At 34.9% G+C, this 24,402-nt stretch overlaps 1 protein-coding gene across 20 annotated transcripts in view; it reads right to left on the bottom strand.

Annotated features, from left to right (window-relative positions):
• The window catches only part of NRXN3 (neurexin 3), a 1,270,300-nt gene that overhangs the window by 717,752 nt on the left and 528,146 nt on the right, over window positions 1-24,402 (bottom strand). For all 20 annotated transcript variants that reach the window (XM_087952028.1, XM_087952029.1, XM_087952026.1 and 17 more), the window contains 4 exons: window positions 10,345-10,464; window positions 1,963-2,344; window positions 1,523-1,713; window positions 408-581 (listed from right to left, as the gene is read on the bottom strand). In XM_087952028.1, coding sequence (XP_087808154.1) covers window positions 408-581; window positions 1,523-1,713; window positions 1,963-2,344; window positions 10,345-10,464 — 867 coding nt within the window. The remainder of the gene's footprint in view (window positions 1-407; window positions 582-1,522; window positions 1,714-1,962; window positions 2,345-10,344; window positions 10,465-24,402) is intronic.

Below are 24,402 nucleotides of genomic sequence, written 5' to 3'. Positions count from 1 at the left end.
GCAAATCTTTAATCATTTTATTATTTCTATGGTCATTCTTTTGCTATTTATTTGATGTTGTTTGGATAAAATATATTATTATTATTATTGTTCTTGTTTCTGATTTAAGATGATTAGAATTATAAACATAACCTAAGACAGCCAAGGGATGTGCATGCTGTAATGTATTTCATGATAAGGATATAGTACATCAAACAAGAAAGCCATATAGAACCATCATTCCCTTCACATGTTGCACAACCAAGATGATTGCAAATACTGAACATGTATATGGATAGCATGGAGAGATGTCACAATGAGGATAGATCAGTAAGAGGCTTTATGAAGGAAATGAATGGCAATGCTTAGAACAGCAAGGAGGGAGGGAGGACTGAGCAAAAAGGAATTGCACTTTAAATAAACTATACCTTCACATCCCCGCTCAATCTGCCCACTACGGTGCAGCGCATCATTAATGAGATCTGGTAGGCGCCCATTCAAGTCTACTGATGCTAGACATCCCTGAAATCCATCTCTGGATGCTACCAGCTTTGGGAGATTGCTATACATTCCTTGAACCAGTCCAGCAATGTACAGGTCACCTAAAGGAAAACAGATAGGAGACAAGGAAACTCCAAGGAAATCAGTGAGTTGTGCTATTTGCTGTTATACTCTGATCAGCATCTGTTATACTCTGATCAGCATCTTAAAAAGCCTTATTGCTAATGATAGGTAATGCTAATAGGAGAGAACTTTGCAATATCAACAACTGTGTGATATAGAAATAAGCAGCTACAATTATACATTGCATCAACAATACCATAGTTCCCAAATTATAAACAGTAACAATTTCATTACATTCTGCATGATTCAGCCTCCAAGTTTTATAGTCAGTTCTAGGCACCATATTTTAGAAGGAAGATCAAAGGACAAGCAACTGATTCGGGGAATTAAGAATCTTTAGTTTAATAGTGGGAAGATACAACTGAGGAGGGTATATTTGTCACTCAGAAGGCCAAGTTCTATTCTCTATCATTCCAGAGCACATGTCACATAACAATAATTTTAACTTACAAGAAAACAGATTCTGAATGAATGTGAGGAAAAATAAGAAGAACTGTTTTACAGTTGAATCAGTTACAGGCTACGTACTGGGCTTCCCTTCACTTGGTTATATTCAAGTGGAGCAGCAGTGAGACAGCTATCTATTGGGGAGGTTTAATCTGGACTCCTGCCCTAGGGATTGGATTTGAAGATGTAAATGGCCCCTTTCAACCCTACAAGGCCATATATAAAATTATTAAGAAATAAGTTCATCTATCCAGTGCAATAACTTTTTAAAATCTTATTGTTTTCCACAGAGTTGAGTTCCCAAACCCATGATCTCTTTATAATTGAAAATACCAGGTATTTATTCTCATTATACGGATTGCCATTCCAATATTTCCCACATTTAGCTGTCGGATTTTTCAACCGATATGGTATTAGGAATAATTATTATCATGCATGGATGAATCAGTTCAAAATTGATCCAATGACTTACCCTTAAGGTCAAGGTTTTTGGCACCATTGATGACCTGAGTAACAACCCTGGTATCCACTTTTAGGCTATGGGTGTTGCTGTTGTCTCTGGTGATAACTACATTGTGCCACTGGTTGTCATTCAATGGGCGATCACTATTGCCCTTGATAACATTAGGTCCATTTCCGAGATCGAACACATAATGTATATACCTGCAAAAAATAAAAGTTCCTGCTTTGAAAAGGTTCAGAAAAAAAAAGATGATTCTAATAATCAAATAATACAGGTTTATCTAGGGAAATGAAACAGAAGCAGCTTCATCAGAGAAAACATGCTATAGCTATGAAGTCATTAAAGTTATAATTTCACAAAATAAAAGAATCAGAAATTAAAATTAAGTTTTGAACATATGAAAGACCTCTATTAACTAATCCATTGCCAGAGCCAACTGAAGATCTTACCCCTTGACCAGCTCAACTGCAATGAAATCATTTCCATCCCCACTGTTGAAAAGGATGAAACCATCAGCAGACGTTGTCTTGAACTGGAAGAAGAGATGCATGGAGGTATAGGCCTGCAAAGTTGCTAGGCTCAGGTAGCTGCTCTTGGTCTTGAAGGTAACGGGATCAGCAATGATGTTACGAAGCCCAAAGCGGGCTTTCAATTCACAATAATCAATGTCTCCATTCTTGCATAAGTCAATGTAGAGAAGGCCATTGAACATGAGGCTCTGAAGGTGGCCAATGAAGCTGGAAGGAATGACAGAGATGTAACGCTTCTCTGTCATTATCCCAGTCTCAATGTTGTGGAACTCCAACCGAGTGTGGTCACCAACCATTGTACCTGAAGATCAAAGCACAAAAAACTAAAAAAAAGTTCTGCAGTAACTAGTAATAGAAGAAAAACTACTCCAAATTATTTCCATCTTTCAATAAATTATGACACATCTTGCTAAACTACAACTTCCAGTATTTTTAACCATTACCAATTTTTCTAGGAATATTGGGAACTGCAGCTCATCAAAATGTGGAGTGATAGATAGTTCCTGAACCTTTTTCTATTAATACTAATGCTGTTTCTTTAAAGCAACCTATCACAACTTGGTACATTAAATCTGTACATCTACAATGCCAAGAAATTGCAGTCTTTAGTCCTCCTGGCAGAGAAATTTAGAGCCATATTCCAACTCATGTGGGTAACACAATGATAAACAAGGATGCCTTAAGGCTCCACCATCTTGTCCAAAGGATGCAAGGTAAACCACTGAAAGAAATGCATTAGAAGACTGCATGCTAGTAAGCCCTGACATTCCTCTTTCTTCTTTAGTTTGGCTTTTGAGAAAACGCTTTTTCAAAGATGTGATCACTGAGAAAGTTGGTTGAACAGGCAAAGTTATCAGGGAGCTTGTATTAAGCTCTGAGTGCAATTGAAATTAAAATGGGATGAACAGAGACACAATTTTAAAAGCAAGCAAAATCAGCAGTCCGTATATTATTTGGCCTTGAGGATAGTAGCATCAGTTTTTAATTTTAAAAGCTAAAATTACACACTAAAGTTTGACTTTTCATAAACTCTTCCACTGTATAATGTACAGATAATCAACATTTATATCAGCCTGTACAAGTCACTGTAATAATCGTCTTTACATCTTTTCAATTTCTATATATCTTTAACAATTCCCGAGAGAATCTTTTTTGTAGGTTACATGTCAGTGTTGACTCTTAGTGAGCACCTAGATTTTCTCCATGATGATTTGTCTCTAATCTGGTCCTTCACATCTTCCAACAGTGTCCCTATTGCCACTATAACATGCCCCTGGTTATCCTTTTTTCCACCTTTCTTACCATTAGAGCCTTCTCTGAGAACTAAGTCTGAAACAAAATAATTTGAGCCTGATCATTTTTGGCTCAAGTGAGAACTTTGGGTTGATTTGTTCACCGATCAATTCATCAGTTTGTTTTTGTGGCTATCCATGATATTCTCCACAGTTCTTTCCAACACCATTGTTCCAATCCATTATCTTGCTTCTTCAAAGTTCTACTTTTGCTTCTACAGACCTTGCATTTTTCTGATCTTTCTTAGCACAGATAGATATTAGCCTTTGAATATCTTTTGTATCACCTTCATATCTGCTCTATGAAATGCTACTTGTGACATAATAATTTCTTTACATATTATTTATATTGTTTGAAAGCTTTTAACAGAAATAATAAGAACAACTACAAAGTAAAATAGAGCAGAGAAAATAAAAAGGGAAACAAAATGAAAGGAAAAGCTAAAGTGCAATAAGAAAAAAGCAGAAGAAAGTAGAAAAAGAGACTAACACATATATAAAGGTATAAAGAAGCAGTTTTCAGTGTTTTTTACAGCAGTTAAGTACAATTATATTTTAACCTCTCTTTCTAGATACACTGTGACACTTTTCTTTCTGTAATCTTTCCTGTCTGATCATCAAAACTGTAAATCACAAGTTTATTCCCCCTCTCCACTTTTATGCAAAAAATCTGTTAGGGATATTTGTTGACTGCTTGTTCCTTTATTATTGTTGGTTGATCCTAAAGAGCAGAAACTATCTTCCACTTTGATATCTTCATTGTCAATTCCAGGGCTGGTTGTTGTACCTCTTGTCTTTAGTTTGATTTTCATTGTATTTAGTCCCATTTTTATTATTTACTTTTATTACTAGACTTTGCAGATTTTTTGCATTTTCAGCTATTAAATAATTAATTAGATTAATGTCATCAGCAAAGTGCAGGTTATTATTATTATTCTCCAGTTTTAAAACTACAGCCAACTCTTTCAATCCAGACTTCTGGTTTCTCTTCCATCGTGTTCAGAGTGGAATCTGTGACCGTGTGCAGTTTCACTCCGAGCTAGCTTGTTGGAGAGTCCCAATTGAGACCAGAACTGCCCTGGAGGGGTGGTGAAGAAAGGGGGAACTGCTTGGAGGTTTGAGGGGAGGCATATCCCTTCCCTGACAAGATAACCCCCCTTTCTTAAATAATATGGTGATTGGCATTAGAAGAATGAATTGGAATATTGAATAATTAAATAATGTTGAAATTAAATATAAAAGATGCTCGTTGAAACAATCTACTGGACATTTGGATTGGATATAATTATTAAAGAAGAGGAACAAAAGGAGAAGCATATACAATGGGGGAATTATTTGCGGAAATGAGACTGGATTTACAAGATATGATGAAAGGAAGTGTGGAAATGTGCAGCAATATATTACAAAAACTAGAAATAGCACTTCAGAACAAAGAAGAACAAAGAGAAGCAGAAGGGGAGTAGTTAAATAAAGAGGAAACCAGTTTTGAAGATCAAGTGGAGCAACAATCATTTAAGCAGGAGGAAAAAAGATTTAAAGTTAAAAATTTGTGGTTTAATGTGATAATGAAAGGGGGAATGGTTCAGAAAACTAAACAAAGGAAAGGGAAAAAGCAGAAGAGGAAACTACAAAACAAAGATCAAGAGGGGGGGGGTAAAATAAATAATTGGAATGAGAAATGGAGGAGAATAATAATGGGAAAAAGGAGAACTAAGAGAAAGGATCAGAAAATAAAAAGAAACAGGAAGCAAACAAGAATGAACAGAAATTACATAGTTAGGAGGATGAGAGACAATAGATTAAAAAAAAGATAGGAGATTCTGCAAGGTAATGTGCTGTGATATATAAGAAGTAGTATTTGAAAATAGATAAGATTGGAACTGATTTTTTTTTCTTATTTTCTTCTTTCCAAGGATTATTGTTATATTAGACATGGAATTTAATGGAATAGATATGGAAATGGGAATTTATTATAAGAATATTAATTGATAATCAGTGATGTATAAAATTATGAGAATCATAATGGAAACATTATCAGTTTCTATAATTAATTGAATAGATTAATATTTTTGCAATATATAGAGATTTTGAGAAAAGAATACTATGTGGAATCTGTATCTGTAAAATATATGTATATCTGATATTTAGTAAATAGGAAAATATTGTTATTATGTAGAATGAAGGTGGTAAGCTCAAATTGACAACTAAATGGGGCAATTTTTAGAATTAATAGAACAAGGATTGATAAAATGACAAATGTGACAGATAAAAGTAATATGTGCAATAAATATAGAAATGAAATAAGAATCTTAGATAATGTTATAAAGTAAGATATGAGAATATCCCAAGAAAAATGAAACAAGTTTAGATAAGAATCAAAAGTGGATAAAATAAGTTTATAAGTTTAAAAATAAGTTTATCTTCTTGCCAAAAGAGAAGTTTTTAAAAAAAAACAAAAAATGAAAGAAGGAATTGAATAATGAAATTATCATGCATACTTAAATAATATTGTTATTGGCATTAGAAGAATGTATTGGAATATTGAATAATTAAATAATGAAAGATTATAATTTAATACAAATATGTGTATTAGAGACATTAGAGATATGATTAATAATGTTATTTTTGTTTGCACCAGAATGTATGATGCTTAGGTGCCACACTGTTTATGTATTGATGTATATATGTAGAATAAAATAAAAAACTTGTTAAAAAAACTTCTTTCAATCCAGCTTCCCACAGCATGACTCCTTCATATTGGTTGAATAAATAAGGGAGGAGTATATAAATTATGTCTTGTTTCATGAGGAATCCTTAGTGTTCTCTGAGCTTGCTTGTTTTCTAGCAGACATTTCACTCCTTTGCCGAACTGGAGTCAATTTTTTTCATTATGTTCTGTCTGTCTGTGGCTACCTGAACTGTATATAGGTTTCTAATATGGACAATGAGATGTTCTGCGATTCCCATTTTTTTGAGTACATTCCACCGTCGGATATAATCAATGCCAAGTGAATGGCACACATACCGAGTTCTTTTTGGTCTTCATTGGCTTTCTCAGTCATCCATTGTGCATCAGCAATAATATCTTGTGTTCCTCAGCCTTTTCTGAAGGCTTGAACATCTGGCATCATTCTTCTATGTAGGGCTCTAATCTGTGCTGGTTTATTTTACTAGGGTTGAAATTAAGGATATTGTATCATAGTTTGCATACTTTATTAAGCCTCTTTTTTTGTATTGGAAAGTAGATTGATCTCTTACAATTTGTAGGGCCACTATGTCGTTCTCCAGATTTGCTAGCGTAGCATGTTTAGCAAAATACTCCCCCAAAAGACTTCCAAATAGTGTTTACAAAACTGTTTGAGAATTCTCAGCATTTCTCAAATAGCATCAATCTGTCTGATACCTGCTTAGCTCAAAGATGGACTTGAGCTAAGAAGATACAAGTTTAAAACCAATAGAACTAACTAGATAACCTTCTTTCAATTACAATCCCTTAGTCTGAGCAACCTTTCAGATTTCTTATGAGGCTAAAACTGTAGAGCAGGGGTGTCAAATTGAATTTCTTTGAGGCTGGATCAGCATAGTTCTCCTCTGCGGACCAGCTGGTGGGGGGATGGGACAGGATGGGACGGACACCTCCTGCACCACCCTGCTGGCCAAATCTGGGTGGTCCCCCATGTCCCGCTTTGGCCGGCACAGCACTGCAGGAGGTCATTCAGACTGAAAATGGGGTGCAGGAGCCCCCCGCCACACAACTCATTTTAGCTGCCAGAGGCACCACAGGCTGGTCCTTTGCTATTTCCAGGCTAGCTCCATGGACCAGATTTAATCACCCCATGGGCCAGATCCGGCCTGCAGGCCTTGAGTTTGACATCCCTGCTGTAGAGAGTTGACTACTCTAAGAACACTTCCATGTGGCCAGCTCTCAAAACCATCACTCAAAGTCTCTGAGCTGATATTTGTAAAGTATTAATGGTAACTCTTGAAGAGCCAGAGCCAACTTGCAGTTTTTTCAACTAACCAAAAAAAATATGGCTAGGCCCTCAGGCTAGGCCTCTTTGCCTTGTTTCATTAGTTTGTTCTGAAGAAGAAAAGGAAATCAGTCCGTCAGCTGCAAAATACTGTATAGTCCAGTCAAAACCCACAATGGGAAAGTCATGGTGGTAAGTAGTCAAACTGATGTAAATGCTGCCAGTCCCTAAATTATAGAGAACTTGGTTTTTTCAAATTACAAAATAATGGCTGAATTGCTCAAAGACAAAGTCAGCTTAGGAAAAAGGACTTTACATCACTCTAGACAAAATCAAATGATAAGGTATCCAAAAAAAATTCTCAGATATGAATAATTTACCCATCTTGATTTCTTCTAATAGTAACGCATAGTTTGGGTTGTTGACTGGAGGTTATTCCTCCATTAAGTGCTAATCTGACTTATAAATTTATTGAATTGGATCTTCCATGTACAAGCAATTCCAAAATACTTTGGAATACTTGTTTTCCAGTTTGAGGATTGTCCATTAAATTGTCAAGGGCAAGGATGGCAGAGGAGGGAGAAGGAAAAGAAAAATGAGGACAAACTCATAAAAATGATAATGTGGTCATCCTGCTGTCTTTCACAGGAAAAAAATAGTTTCACCCTACTGTCTGACATTATTTTGGTTATCATTTGCTCAACGATGTGGCAGGGGGTAAGGCAGAAGAAGAGAATGGATAAGAACAGCCTCATTAACTTTAAGTAGCAAATTACCTCTCCATTTCACCATGATGTGATTCTATACCGGTCATTAATTATTTGCTTCCAGAAAAAAATCTAATTAAATTATTTTTTTTCCTTATTTACAGAAATGTACAGGTATATAGTTCCCATTGTTACTTGCAATATACAAAAGCATTCATCCATTCTTTTATGTGTGTATTAATTGCTAGGCATATAGATGATCTCCAATGTTAAGGTACATAAGTATTAATTTGTAACTCGGTGGGCATGATGCTATATTGTATGCTTTAATAAGTAAGAATAATTAAAGTGGCTTAGGATTTCACATTTGGATTTACAAACGTATTGTTATCAAAACTGGACTATGAATTACCAACCCTACCCACCTTAAACACACACAATTTACTTCTGACAAGCTTTGTTGTAGTTAAAGTAACACACGCCATCATGTGGCTGAGCCTAGAACTGCTTAGCACTGACAAATTATTCATAAAAGCATAAAAATCTTGTTTGAAAAATCTGCAGTGAGTTTATTAAAGGGTAGTAAATGTAAAAAATTGATTGAGTTGTCATTTTATTCCACCCCCCTCAACTTTGCTTACTTTTTTTACTACATTTACAGACAGATCATTATCTAATTTCTCCTGGGAAAATGTATTCTTGACAGCTGGCCAGGTGATTTTGGATTTTCTCTTAGCGAAACCCATCTGACAAGGTTATTGTTTTGGGGAAAATAGGAGTAAGAAGGAGCATTAGGTATGTTTGCTGCCTTGAATATAGAAACAGTAAAGGCAGGATAGAAATGAACAAACCAACAAATAATAAAAATGTGCTTGAATACAAAAATATACTTTAAGCAGCTCAAAAATAGAATATTTTGAGCTTATATTTTGATCTCTTTGTTTTTCAATGTGTCTTGATATGTAAATCAAGGTCCATGAGCACATAGAACTACATGATTGTTTTCAACTTTTTCAACCATAACACTGTTTTCAACCATAACACTGATTCTACCTTTATTGTATATTTTATACCATTCTGTACAAAACGTGTGTCAGCTTGAGAGCCATACGGCTGTGAAAGGTCATAGTCTAAAAGTGGTGGGTCACTTTTTAAAAATTTAAATTAGCCTTTATATTATCCATTTATATTATAGTATTGTCTGGTTATATTTTTATGGAGGAGGAAGAGGAGGAGGAGGGGGGAAGGAAGGAAGGAAGGAAGGAAGGAAGGAAGGAAGGAAGGAAGGAAGGAAGGAAGGAAGGAAGGAAGGAAGGAAGGAAGGAAGGAAGGAAGGAAGGAAAAAAAAAGAGGGAAGGAAGAAAAACAGAAAAAGGAAGGGGAGGGAGGGAGGAGGAGGGAGGGAGGGAGGAAGGAAGGAAGGAAGGAAGGAAGGAAGGAAGGAAGGAAGGAAGGAAGGAAGGAGGAGGAAGGAAGGAAGGAAGGAAGGAAGGAAGGAAGGAAGGAAGGAAGGAAGGAAGGAAGGAAGGAAGGAAGGAAGGAAGGAGATACCTTCTTAAATCAGGGGTTGAAAGGAAAGGCAGGGTGAGAGAGAAATGTTTAATTCCTTGCAAGAGCTAATGCAGTGAACACAAAAAAAAAAGTGGAGAAAAGATAGGAAAGAAAAAGGAAAGGAAAGGAAAGAAAAGGCAACATTTGGGAAAATGGTGCATTGGAGAATGGATAGGAAATGACTTGGACATGGAGAGAAGGTAGAACATGGGAACTATATCCAACTCAATACCAGATTGCATCTGGACTGGTGTGAAGTTTTTGGACTTCTGTTCTAGACTAGTAAAGCAGAGGATCTTTGCAAACCTTTAATCAATTTTTCTTGAATTCTTTCAAGATTCTAAAAAAACACTCCTATAGAATATGTTCCTGATTTCTTTCCTTGCACTGGGAATGTCCACAAAATTTCACAGGAGATGATTACAGATATGATGAAGTAGAAAGGAAGGTAGAACTTAACATAGTAAGAAGCAGTTATTGTCAGCGTTGATTGGTATTCGTTCTTTATAAGCAGAATCATCTAACATCCTCTCTTATGCCCTTCATCCTTTACACAGTGTTCCAGACTTTGGTCTGATTCAAGTGCTTACCTGGCTAATCTTGTTCTTCATCATGCTGAAATCAATAGCTGAGGCTGCATCTGTAGTTTTATAGTGTGATCCACTTTGTTTATGTCCTTCACTCTTCAGGGAATATCTCAGAGAATTCTGTCTTGTATTATTGGATGTAAGTTCAAATGCAAAGGAATCACATTTAGTAAACAGAAATGAACTCACTCACCTTCGGCAACATCATCATCAACTGTAAGTTTGAGACTCTTTCCTCGGCGTACCACTCGGACTGTGTGCCACTCATTATCATTGAGTTTTTGCCCAGCATAAAGGGTTTCTGGTCCTTTACCTGGAGACAGCAGCAAGTAGAAGCAAGTGTTAAAATCACATCAAATGCATAGCAACATTTTGCTTGGTTGGAAAAAAAACACCACTGAAATCAACTTGGTGTGAATATGTAAAAGCTACTTAATTCAGAGATGACATAAAGACACGCACTTAGATATCTAATAAACTTGCACATTTGTTCTAATTAAAATTGAAGGAGGTTATTATTCTCTAACAAGGACTGCTATCCTTTTTCTGTATAGAAAGTGTTTATGTGTTCAAGTTTTATCATCTAGTAGATCGGTATCTTACCTTTCCTCCCACAGCTCAATCTGGCTTTCGAAAGTATCCTCTTTCATTTGTGCCTACACAAGTCTTGTGAGGTAGGCTTGGTTGAGAAGAGGTGATTGGGTAATGAACACTCATTAGCTAACTGAGTTCCCATGGCTAATGATGAATTTGAATCTAGACTTCCTTGGTTCCAATCAAACACATTAAACACTATCACCATAAAGGCACTCTTATCATTCTTAAAGTTCATCACAGAAACTAACATGTAATTGCTTAATTTCATTATCAATGGATCTTCTGTTACTCTTGATGATAATTTATACCAGGTTGTTTTCAGAAAGCATGACTTCACATCAGGTCAAGCATAAACCACATCGAAACAATTTTATTCACTTTATGCCTTGCAACAGGTATAACCATAATTTCAGACTTCTGTTTTATTACTGAAGTATTTTTGCAGCCCTAATTTCCACTTCAACATTTTCTACAAATTCTCTGGTAAACAATGCTCCTAAAGGCAAAATTGGATATGCCACTTTTTAGTTTTCTTTCCCAATAAATATCCATTTATAAATTCAGCACCATTAGAGAAAAAAAAAAGAATAGCATTTATGGTAAAAGCAAAACTATGTATATTGTGATGTGCATAAATTAGTTTCAACTACAAAAATAAAACTAAAGCTTTTATGGTGCAGAATATGCAAATAACATTAATTGAAGTTTAAAGGCTTATACTACAGCATGCAGATTCTAGTGTAATTATACATTTGGACTTAGTGGTAAATTGAACTTCAGTGGTGGTTCTATGTAAGGCAACATTCTCATTCAATAAATGATTTGGATTGAGAGGATGAGAGTAGCATTATTGCCAATTAAATTCCAAGACGGATGGTTACCTGCTATAAGTCTGTATTCAGCTAACATATATTCTAATATTATAATTAGACATTCTAATATCTCCTTGCAAAAATTTCAAAACAATCTATGTTGTACATGGAGTAAATGTCCTGGCCTTTAATGTGTATTAATTAGGATGTTAGGATAATAATAAAGGATAATGTAGTCTGTGATAAAACATCTACTCATTCTAGTTCATCAGAGTTGGTTGATCTGATTAATTTGTTTCAGAAATTGTGACTCAATTTCTCAATTTCCTCTATATAACTGTCTTCTATATAACTAGCCATTTCAACTGCAGCAATCCATGTCTAAGCAGGGAAACTACAGCTTTTGAAATGAATGCAGACTGAAAATCCAAATGTAGATCTGGATTGTATTATTCTAATATTATTTCTTCCCATAATTGTATGGACTTTCAAATTATTCAAATATTTCTAGAGTTTCAAAATACAAACTATTAGAAATTTAATAGAGTCAGTTGGGATCCACTCAGTCTAAATATTATCAGACTGAATTGGTTGCTTTTATTATGAAGAATCATATAGCATAAATGTAATAAATATGACTAGCAGGTTTTTCCTTGCTGATGTTTTATAAAAAAAACATTGTAGTAATGCAAGTATTTCATGGGTACTTTCTATGAAAACATTTAACAACTAATTAAATGTGACTAATGACAAAATTTCAATCTTTCTGCTGTGTACAGCCATTTTGCTTTTTAGATCAGTCACGGAACCCAATGGCAGGAGTGATCCCATAATGATAATAGGCAAGCCAAAGAAAAGATAGCCAATAGCACTTTTTAAATGTATCCAAATAATTCCATTTCTGTCTGCTTCATGACACCAACAGTATTCATACACCTGTTTTTTAGGATGGGAAACTTTTAGCTGGTTCTGTTAGATTAAAGGATTAAGGTTTCCTCTAAATGACAATATTGGGTGGAGTAAATACTGTATTGGTACTACTTCACTTTCTAGAGTGTAGCTGTATGTAAAACAAGTGGCATTCAGAGATCAAAACTCTGAGTAGCTCAGAGGAGTTTGCAAGAGAAGGGATTATCCTGTCTTCTAAGCCTTTTTAGCTATTCTTGGAATTAAACTTGCAATGCAACTATTGAAAATCATTTTAAATTGCTTATCACCTCTTCCTTCTTTGTTATCTAGCTTTGTTGTTTTCCTTGAATGCTTTTTGTTTTTGTTATTTGGGAGACATCTGCAGTGAGAAAAGAACTGTTTGTCAGCCACGATTACCTCCTGTAAATTTCTGCTCAACATCACCTTTGTCACAGTTCTATCATCAAAGTTGCCACAGCAACAAAATTTAATAATATAGGCAGCAGTGCAGGTGGTCCATCCAAAAATAATTTCTAAAAATATTATTTGTTTCCTTATTCTATTTATAGATAGGAAATTGGGAATAAATGACCAGAAAGGAGAGTGGGAGAGAAAGGGAGGGAGAGACAGAGAAAGAACAGCAAATAGACTATTTCTATTTTCTGATTGCTTTTATGAGATGACAACAGGTTACTAAGTATTTGTTGTTGTTATTGTTTGTTACCTAACTTATACGTTCAAATAAGAACCAAGATTAGCATATACTGTAACAAATACAGGCAAAGACAGTTATGCCTGAGGTAAAAATTTATTAGTAGGTTTCCATAATTTACAGCAGGAGATTGGACTAAAGAACCTCCAGGGTTCCTTCCAAGTTTGTTATACTGTTATTATTATAATACTATTCTGACAGTAAGAATTGCAGGAGTAGCAATACGTTCTCTTGTTTTGGAGACATGCATTCTCACAGATCCTCACTTTGAGGATTAATTATCTTTAAAATTAATAATTAAAAGGTATTAAGCTGTCCTCAGTGAAAGTAGTTTTGAATGTCCCAATGTAAAGTATCAGTCTTATTCTAAGAAGAAGAAGAAAGAAGAAAATTGGATGGATGTATGAGAAGAAGGAAGGAAGGAAAATAAAATAATTAAATTTTTTGTTTTCTAGATAGAATATCCCTACCAGAGCATTTTGATGCACATTTGGGGAAACATAAAAATGTAGTGAATGATATCAACCACAAACATTAAGCCAAAAGTGATGGGTGCAATGTTTATATACAAAGCAACCATTCTAATGTTTTTTATTATGTGTTTTCAATGGCATAGGTGTATACAAAATTGAAGCTAACTGGTTTACTATTTATCGTACGTAAAGATATATTGGTTAAATAACCATTATCATTAAATATAAAGGGTTCAAAAATAACCTACTTCCTTGAGGAGCATTGTAATACAGAGAAACAAATGAACCACAATAAATTATAAATCCATTCACATTCGCTCACACATTTATTCTTTATGCAAATACTAGTTTTAAACATTCCTTACCAGAAAAATGCTTGCAGCAAAACGAGGAACATAGAATATCCTTCGGACTTCTTAGCCTTGCTCTTACTTTTCTTACCTTTAAAATCTCTTTCAGTCCATCCTTCCAGAGTGAGGGAGATCATTGCCACATTATAAAATAGCTAAGCTCAATGTATTATTCTGCTTTATCAACAATGCTCACAGCAAAATAGCCACCCCACACCCACATCTGATAAATTCAAAAGCTCAGTAAGTCAACTTCCTACATTTTCATTATGATCTGTATTACAAACACCCCTACAAGATAAAAATGCAAATAGCTTTATTTTTTATTGTATATTTTTTTATCCAATTCGTATACCACCCAGTTATATTCTGTAAGTCTGGGCAGTTTACCATAAAACAAAAATCACAACACACAGTAGAATTCAAATTCTTTAACATATAGTCAAGTCTAGTCTCTTTAACATCCACATTGACAGATTTTACCACCTTACAAAATGTGTGGAGGGGGGAGGGAGGGCTCATAAAATTCATAGAGCATGTTTCATATTGGGAGACTGCCACTGAAAGAGAGCACCTATGGGTCCTTTATTCTTTCCCTTAATACAGGTTGCAAACCTCAGGACAGTGTCTGGAATAGAATAGAGTACAGGCTAAGATGGTCTTGAAGGTATACAGAAGGTATACTTGAACCAGTAGGGCTTCATAGGTTAAACCAGCATTTCAAATTCAATCCAAAAACAAACAGATAACTACCCAGTGACTGAAACCCCTTTTGCTATACTGCTAAACTTTTGGCTAGTCAGGATATTGCATTTTGGCCCAGTTGCATATTCTGAATTAGTTCCATGTCCCAGGACTCGAAATCTGAAGAAGCAAAGCTGCTTTAGCTGAACCAGTGGAATAGCAGCTTCAAGGCCACATCAGAGCAGCTGGACAAGTCAGATGAAAAAAGTGTGGCCTTCAAACTGCTAGGCTTAGTGAGTAAAGTGGAAAGTAGAGCAAAGGTGCTCAGTGAGGTTCCTTGTCATGCTTACCTTAACAGAAAGAGAGAGGAGGGAGTGGGGAGGGAGAGATGGAAGGAAGGAAGGAAGGAAGGAAGGAAGGAAGGAAGGAAGGAAGGAAGGAAGGAAGGAAGGAAGGAAGGAAAGAAAGAAAGAAAGAAAGAAAGAAAGAAAGAAAGAAAGAAAGAAAGAAAGAAAGAAAGAAAGAAAGAAAGAAAGAAAGAAAGAAAGAAAGAAAGAAAGAAAGAAAGAAAGAAAGAAAGCTGGCAGTAATCATATTTAAGAGGCATCTCTGACACATATTTCACAGTCTGATGCATGTTTGGTATGTTGATGCTTCTGCCTGACACTCTAACCCTTGTGAAATCTGCAATCTGTTTTGGCAAGTTATCTTTCCAGAAACTCTAATTTATGCTCTTTTTGCTTGTTGCTGTTTATCCACCCAGTTGCTTACTATCATCTAGCAAATGGGTTTATATGAGATATCTGGAAAAAAAATCTCTCTTCAAAGGCAGTCCCTTGTAGAATGTTGATGCAGTCCTCAACTTACGATCACAATTAAGACCAAAATTTCTGTTGTTAGGCGAGACACTTGTTAAGTGAGTTTGGCCACAACTGTTAAGTGAATCACTGCAGTTGATAAGTTAGTAACATGGTTGTTAAGTGAATCCGGCTTTCCCCCTTGACTTTGCTTGTTAGAAGGTTGCAAAAAGTGATCAACATGATCTTGGGAAACAGCAATGGTCATAAGTATGAACCATTTGCCAATCATCTGAATTTTGATCACATGACCATGGGGATACTACAAAGGCCGTAAGTGTGAAAAGTGGTCATAAGTCGCTTTTTTCAGTGCCATTGTCACTTTGAACTGTCACTAAGTGAAGTGTAAGTCGAGGACTACCTGTAGTTCAATTTCAAGGTGATGAGGGTGTTAGTCATTGTCAAAAGCCTCCCAGGTCCAGAAAGGTCTGTTATGCCAGCTAAAACTGAGCAAAAGCCACCTTCTCTTCAACACCACTGAGCTATTCCACACTGCTCAGGCAAGGCCCATGACAGGCCCATCCAATTCTAGTAAATTCTTTATTGTCTACATTTCTTATCATCCACTGGAGAAATTAAATTAGATATACAAATTTAGTATATCCAGGAACACAGATAATGTTTCGAATATATACCATCAATTAATTCAGTTGACTAATAAAATAATATGCCAACTTGCTACCTCTTCAATGATCTCTTATATTATATTAACATGCCAATCTCTTAAGATGTTCTACAAAAGCCTAAAAATTCAAGCTAAAAATATGAAAGCTTGTTGATTGGCTGTCTAGTGCTTATTTTAATATTTATGGCATGCATATTGCTTACAAATTCTTCAATTTAAAAAACAAGTTGGTGTCATTTTTAGTTAACTTGACGTTCACATGTCACAGGGCTTTTCCACTGACATACTTTCCATAGTAAACTGTGAACACTGGAATTCAGATATAATCCACAAATGCCATAATATTTACAAACATGTTTGCACTATTCTATTACTAATTACAGAATAAGACATTCATTTTAGCTGAAGTGAAATAAGTACAACAGTGTTAAGAAGGCTATGCCAAAATTTTCTAATTTTTTTAAAATTATGTCTATTCAATTTATCACATTGCGTTATTTTTCGAAGAGAAGATTGTGTCAATAAAAATGGGCACTTTTCTAAATAGAAAGCTGAGCTATATGTAAGAATAGCCTCTCTTTCTTCTAAAAACACCTCTCCAAGCAGTCTGCACTTTGCAGAACTTATATACAAACTATATTGAACTTAAGATTCTCTTGTTTCAAGTCCAAATACACAAATTATCAATTGCAAAAAGAGTTCAAACCATTCCAGAGGTGCAATTCTGGACAAAAAAAATATTCCCAGGGTAATCAGAGGTAACCCATTTTGAACTTCAAAGAACTATTGTGAACTCAACAAGGAATATTTAAAGACTGAAACATTTTTAATTTGAAATGTTTTGCTTGCCCAATTCTGCAGCTCCCTGGCTTCCTATGTTTCAGGAAAACCAGAAAGTGTTGGTGTTTATCACCAGAAAAAAAATGTCTAATATGCATAAAGTTACTTCAAATTTATATGAGAAATGTGAACAAAAGAGGGCAGCTTTTATCACGCTTGATGGACATGTTAAAAAAAAAAAGATTTAAAAATCATGATCAAATGGAAATTGGCAGCCTTCCTATATATTTCTGTAAATCAATCGAGCAAGAAGAAAACATTCTCTCATTAAGCCAACCCAAATAGCTAATTAACAAAGCCATTATTAAATCAGAACATGATCGTTAATACGGAGGGCAGCACAACAGAACATTCTCAATTGTTTCAATCGAACAAGGGCATGGATGGCAGAACATTGCATCTAGCTAAGGAAAATGCAAAGTATTTAGGAGGTTGTGGTTTCAATAAGAAAGAGCTTTTATTCTGTCTTTCTGTCAATTCCAGTCAGGATTTACTGCTTTTTCTCTAAAGGAGCTCTCTCTGGCTCTAATATCCTCAAGTACTGGGTTGAGATTGAAAAATCACAGGACCTTAGATGTCAGACAATGTCTTTCTGTCCAGGAAGAAACAAACTTATCAATAACGATTCAGTGGTTCAAGATTTAATACCAGTAATTTATTTAGTAGATTCTGAAGAAGGTTCTGAGTGTCTTACCTATTTCAATTACATGATACCACAAGAAATACAAAATATATGTAACTTTTTACATTATATTGGAAAGCACTTGGGGCATTATAGACTGAAACGGCTACATAAAACAGAAATCTTAATGACTTTGCCCTAATTACATAGACTTACACATGGGCAAAAGTGTTGCGCCTGCAACCTGCTGTAGTGGCACAGTGCCAACAGTTCAATCATGACTAGCTCAAGGTTGACTCAGCCTTCCATCCTTCTGGGGTCAGTAAAATGAGGAACCAGATTGTTGAGGACAATATGGTGACACTGTAAACTGCTTAGAGAGGGCTGTAAAGCACTGTGAAGCAGAATATAAGTCGAAGTGCTATTGCTATTTGCTATTGCTTCTTGAAGGAAGCTTTACAGATTCCACTGAAGTATAGTATTATATATATTTTTTCTAAATGGGCTTATAGAAATATTGCACACTTTTCTAGAAAACGTATGAAAAACTCTTCAAGTAAAAAACACGGGAAGGTGTTTCGGTATAAGTGTACAATTTCCAATTAGGAGATCAAATGAATCTTAAATCTTTAGATTCTCTTGTCCATCTCTGACAAACTACCAGGTTACTTCAGTCTCTGGCTTGTTCTGACTATATTCCATAAATATGAAACGTATTTCTATCTATAGAATGTGACAGTTTAAAAATTATTTTAATAATTTTACTAAATATCAATATAATATTAATATTCAATTGGGATGTAATTTTATAACCCACTTTCTTTAATATGACAACATTCCGTTTTGCAATATAGTTTCCAGCTTACCATTACAAAGGTTTGATCCCTGGATTCAACAAAGACTGTGCAGCATGCTACTCAATTTAATCTTAGCAATCAGTGAGATTATATTTAAATTATCAACTTTTTCATAGACTGGACCTTACAGGGAATATTTTTGGAATCTAACTTGACTATGGATTACATTACAGTCTTGTATTAACTGGAATATATTCCAATTTTAATCACACAAAATCAATATGTCATATATTTAACAGCCATGTTCCATATCAACATTGTATGTATGTATGTATGTATGTATGTATGTATGTATATTACGTTAAACCAGGCTACATTCATATTTACCAGATAGTAACTGTAAGTGTGGAAAAAGTTGCTCCTATGTAGATAGAGAGGTGTATCATTTGTTTGGAAGTATTCTGGTGGCCAATTACAGTTTCAATTTGAATGAAAGGCGTAATGATAGATTAGGCTAATATTTCTCAACCTCAACAGTTTTCAGATGCATGGACCTTAATTTGCATCATTTCCCTGTCAGAATGGCATTCATCCATTCATCATTCATTCATCACATTTCTACACCGCCCATCTCCTCTAAGTGGACCAAGTTGAAGTCCACAGATCGCCAAATTGCTGACGTAAAGAAATACTGGTTTAGACTGATGGAAGGAAATATATTTTGTTTCTAAAATATAACTGCAAGTATCCTTAGAGACTTTCTAATGAAGAAAGGAAATAATTTTCTAAATTACATCAATTTAATAGAGTTATTTAATTATATGTTTTAAAACTATATGGCTCCCTGGTTAATTTTATATTACTCTATGTAAAATTTCCAAATTTGTATCAAATATTTTAAAAAATCTGATAGACAAAGGAATTATTCTCTGTAAGTGCATTCTTGAACAAGATAATCAAATATTCATAATTATCAAATTGCACTTGATGGAACAGTATCAAGATTTTAATAAAAACTTAAATGAGGAAGGAAAAGCTATTTGTGGCCAGTGCTGCTTTTCTAACTTCTATAGAAACATGTACTGTCAAGATCACATCATACTTTGTCTGAAACCAGTTTTTCTCTCTCTTCTTTCCCCAAAACCTTGAGCCACAGTCTATAACCTTAATACATGACAATAATTTCCCCTAGGAAAATATTAACCCAGCATATCACTCTGTCACATACTTTAAGTAACATAAAGTTTATGGCTTTGTTTGGCAGGAAAAAAGCCCTACACCATAGCCAATAAAATACAGGAACACTTTAACATTTTCCAAAACCAATTCCGAGTATCAAGAGAACAATAGCACAAGATTCACAAATAAAAAAAACAGCAAGAAAATTAAATAGAAGGCCGCTCTAAGTGAGAAAATTGGCCTCAAACAATGCAGAGATCTTGGAATCCAGATACCTTTGTTTGAACTGATGGCTACTGATACAAATGGGGAACTAGGCTGAGGAGAAAAGCTCCACATTTTTTCCCCCAGCACAAATGTATACAACTAAACAGTGCAAAGTTAAACACCAATTTAAACCATCCTTCCTCAGAGAAATGGTAGAATGAGTAATATGTTGGTAAATGAGCATTCAGCAGCCTTCAGCAAAGAGAGTGGTGGTTCAGCTAGATTGGTGGAAAGAAACAATATTTTCATTCTTAATGTACTTTCCTCTGGCTGGGAAAGCATCCCCAGGGGCTCACTCTCTCTTAAATAGTGATATATCATGACATATTTTCAGACTGCCAACAACAGACCGCTACTAAAACTAAAATCTTATGGTATTTCTGGACACCTGCATAACTGGATAGAAGCATTCTTGTCAAACAGACAACAAATGGCCAAAATTGGGAGCGTCCTATCAAATTCTGCACCTGTCAACAGTGGTGTCTCCCAAGGCAGTGTTCTAGAACCAACTGTCTTCGTACTCTACATAAATGACCTCTGTGATCATATTAAGAGCAACTGCGTTCTTTTTGCTGATGATGTAAAGCTATTCAACACCACAGAAAATACTGCTACCCTTCAAAAAGACCTCGACTATGTATCAGAATGATCAAACAAATGGCAACTTCAAATCTCAACAAATAAATGCTCTGTCTTACATATTGGCAAAAAAAATTCAGAAAATAAAATACAAGCTGAATAGTCAAGACCTTGTTGATGATCCAAACCCTGTCAAGGACCTTGGAGTACTCATCTCTAATGATCTAAGTGCTAGAGCCCACTGTAACTACATAGCCAAAAAAGGCATTAAGAGTTGTTAACCTAATCCTATGTAGCTTTTTCTCTACTAACTAGAGCATACAAAACATTTTCTAGACCAATACTTGAATACAGCTCATCAGTCTGAAACCCACATTACGTATCTGATATTAACACAGTTGAGAAAGTCCAGAAATATTTCACAAGAAGAGTTCTCCACTCCTCTACTCATTGCAGAATATCTTATGCCACCAGACTTGAAATTCTAGACTTAGAAAACCTAAAACTGCGCCGCCTTCGGTCCAATCTAAGTATAGTATATAAAATCATACATTGCAATGTCCTACCTGTTAATGAATACTTCAGCTTCAACCATAACAATACAAGAGCACACAATAAATACAAACTCAAGGTTAACCACACCAAACTTGATTGCAGGAAATACAACTTCAGCAACAGAGTGGTCAATGTCTGGAATACTCTACCTGACTCTGTGGTTTCTTCTCCAAACCCCAAAAACTTTAACCTTAGACTGTCTACTATTGACCTCACCCCTTTGCTAAGAGATCTGTGTGCATAAGCACACCAACGTGCCTACCGTCCCTGTCCTATTGTTTCTTTTTATTTTTCTCATATGTATCCATTTCATGTATTCATAACTATGTTTATACTTATACCTATTATCTTGTAAACGATTGACAAATCAAATAAATAAATAAATAACAGCCTTGGACACTGGATTATAAGCAATACCTGCCAATATTACCTTTCTGGCTGTACAATATACAAGATTGATTTCCCAAAGGAGTCAAGTTTATAAGAGACATTGAAAGTATCCCATCTTATTATAAATCAGGTGACTATCACTATCACAATATTCACATCCTCAAGCTACTGTGGAACAAAAGCACAATTAAAACTACAAACAGACACATAATTACAGAACATACATTAGATCATTTGATTTTGCTTCCCACAATGTTCTTTCAAAGCTTACCAGTTCCAAAGATGCTAGGCCAACTAGCAATTCTGGAAATTGTATTTCCACAGCATTTTAGAATGCATTTTGTCATGTTTGCTCCCCTCCATTACTCCTCACTTTGTAAAAGAATCCCTGACACCTAGTGCAGGTGTTCCTCATATTTTGAAAGAATGAGTACAATAGCAGTGATCATGCAGTGCCACCATGATCCAGGTGGAAATAGTTCTCACTGATATCAGTTTTCTGACTTGCTTTCTGTGTAACAGGGCATTATTTTCACCAGAACATCATTAATTTATTCTGGAGCATTTTTTAAAATCATATTTAGATCGCAATCCAAATTTCAGTCATAGTATGAAGACTTATGTATTTTCTATTTTGCATGTTTCAAAGCCGAAGATATTAATGCCAAGAGCATAAATATTTTAAAAGCCCATTGAAAATTTTAATTCTATGGCACATTATTTAAAGAACAGCCCTAAGAATACAAGTGGCCTACAAATACCACTTTTTAGACCCCACACTGTATGGTGTAAAAAACATAAAATATTTGCATTTTCAGACATGTGAGATTTTTAAGAGGCAAACTAATATCTTAAGTTCTGCAGATGGTTAAACCATCATATTCTTAAAATGCCACTCCAAAATGGAGTCAGCTCCAGCTATTTTCAAAGTCACTCCAACATATCCTATAAAATTGGATGTGGCCTTCAAGGCAACTAAAGTTGTGCACCCCTTTAAAATTTCACAACACTGAACCAGCTGTCCATTCCAACTTTTCTAAGAAAGGACTGGCTCACAGCATAGATTTATGAATTACATTAAAGATTTAAAGATTTCTCTTGTCCAGTTGTGACCAACTCAAATAAAATATGGAATATAGTAACCTTTCTGGTCGAAATGGTACCTATTTACATATTCTTGTTTGCATGCTTTCCAACTGCTAGATTGGCAGCAGCTGAGAGGTGAAATTGGAGCTCATCCTGTCATGCTGTGCTTAGGTCTTGAACTCGGAGTATCAGCTTTCCAGCTGAGAAGCCTAGCATCTTAGGAACTGATTCATTGTGCTGATGATGAATTACGTCATATGTACCTTTTGACATTTTTATTTTCTTAACAAACAACTGAAATCAGGATTCTTTTTATTATGGATTCCTTCTCCAAGGAATTTCTAACTAAACGTATATATGTGTGTATGCTCTGTCCTAGATTTCAGTCTGCAAACCTATGAATAAGATCTTGGAGATAAATTATTAGATTTGATAGGTTCTATTTCTTAAGAAATATTTATACAATCACATTTCATGTCTAGTATAAAAAAAAAAAGCTCTTTGGAATTTCTCTCTGGTCAAGAGCAAGTTGTGATTTGGTCAATTTTGGAGACAGTGTTCTATCAAACAAATTCAGAACATTCTCTAAAAGAAGAAAAACCAGAGATTGATTGACTGTCAGGGCTCTTCTCTCTCCTGTGTTTTGAAAATAAAGGGAAAATTCTTAGTAACCCGCTTGTTTCCTTGTGGTGGAAAAGTTGGCAGGACGATAATTTTTAGTGAGATTTAATTAAATATATTGTGAGCAGCTGGGAATCAATGTTATTGTTTTTTCTATTACATATTTAATATGTGGTTCACTACATAACTTAATCTTTCTAAAAGTTACTAGTAAGTGCTCAGTTCTGATATGGTTACACAGAATAATATTTAATGAATTAAGAACTTTCCTGGCAGGTTCGTTTAAAAATAATTTTTATCACAGCAGCATAGATACAACATGGCATTACCCATCAAACAATTTTCCCTTATTACTTTTGATGTCTACAGCTAGAAAGAAGTCTTAATTTATTTTAATTCTACTCTAATTTAATTTAATCCTACATTAAATTCTTCATCCGTCTAGCCATTCTTTGCTTCTGTAGCTCATGAAAGTTTTGTGTTTTCAATAAAACTGTCAGTTGGAAAAGATACTACTTTTAATTTAAATTGTTATTTTTTGGACAGTCTAACATCAATTATTTGATTTAATAAAAATAGCCACTTCTTTAATATTTTTAACCCAGGAGCAAAATATTATTTGCCAAATAAGTATTTCAACTTTATTCTGATTCTGTATTACTTGTATATTTTATGGAAGGGCTATTGTTCAAAATGCCTCCTACATGCTCTTCCCTAGGCCTCTGAATTTCTTTTATTTTGCTTGCCCATTTTATGTAAAACAATGTATCTAGCCAATCTAACCTTTATACACTATCTCTTCTAATGACTAATTATGATACATATCTTTCCTGAAATGTAATTTTCTTACAGCAGTGAATAGTCCCTGATTAATAAACTCTATGTTTACATAAACTGCAGCTTCTCATAGATACTTTTAATGGGTGTATGTTTAGAACACCCACCACTCAAAGTGAGATCTAGCGTCAGAATAACAATCAGTTCAATTAGCATTTCTCAAATGTGTATCCTGCATTGTTTGTTTGTTCTCTGATCAAACAAGTGTATTGTTTGTTGTATTGTTAGTGTCATTTCTTCAAATTCTGTCATTTTAAATCCATACTTCCTTGGGTCTCCTTTATGTAACATAGGAGTTCAGCACAGAGGAACAAATTACATACTGTTTTTTTTTTTTAAAAAAATATATACTAAAAAATCACCAACATTTGTAAATCCTCCTCCAAATGGGATGGAATGATGCAAAGCAGACATATTGGTTGGTCTTTGCCTAAAATATCATCTTCGTATCTGTTCTTT

The sequence above is a fragment of the Notechis scutatus genome, chromosome 1, assembly GCF_049901735.1.
Source record: "Notechis scutatus isolate UNSWTSFEM ecotype Mainland chromosome 1, rNotScu1.2, whole genome shotgun sequence".
NCBI lineage: Eukaryota > Metazoa > Chordata > Lepidosauria > Squamata > Elapidae > Notechis > Notechis scutatus.
The sequence above is the reverse complement of the archived record's forward strand: the minus strand, read 5'-3'. Positions and strand labels throughout refer to the sequence as shown.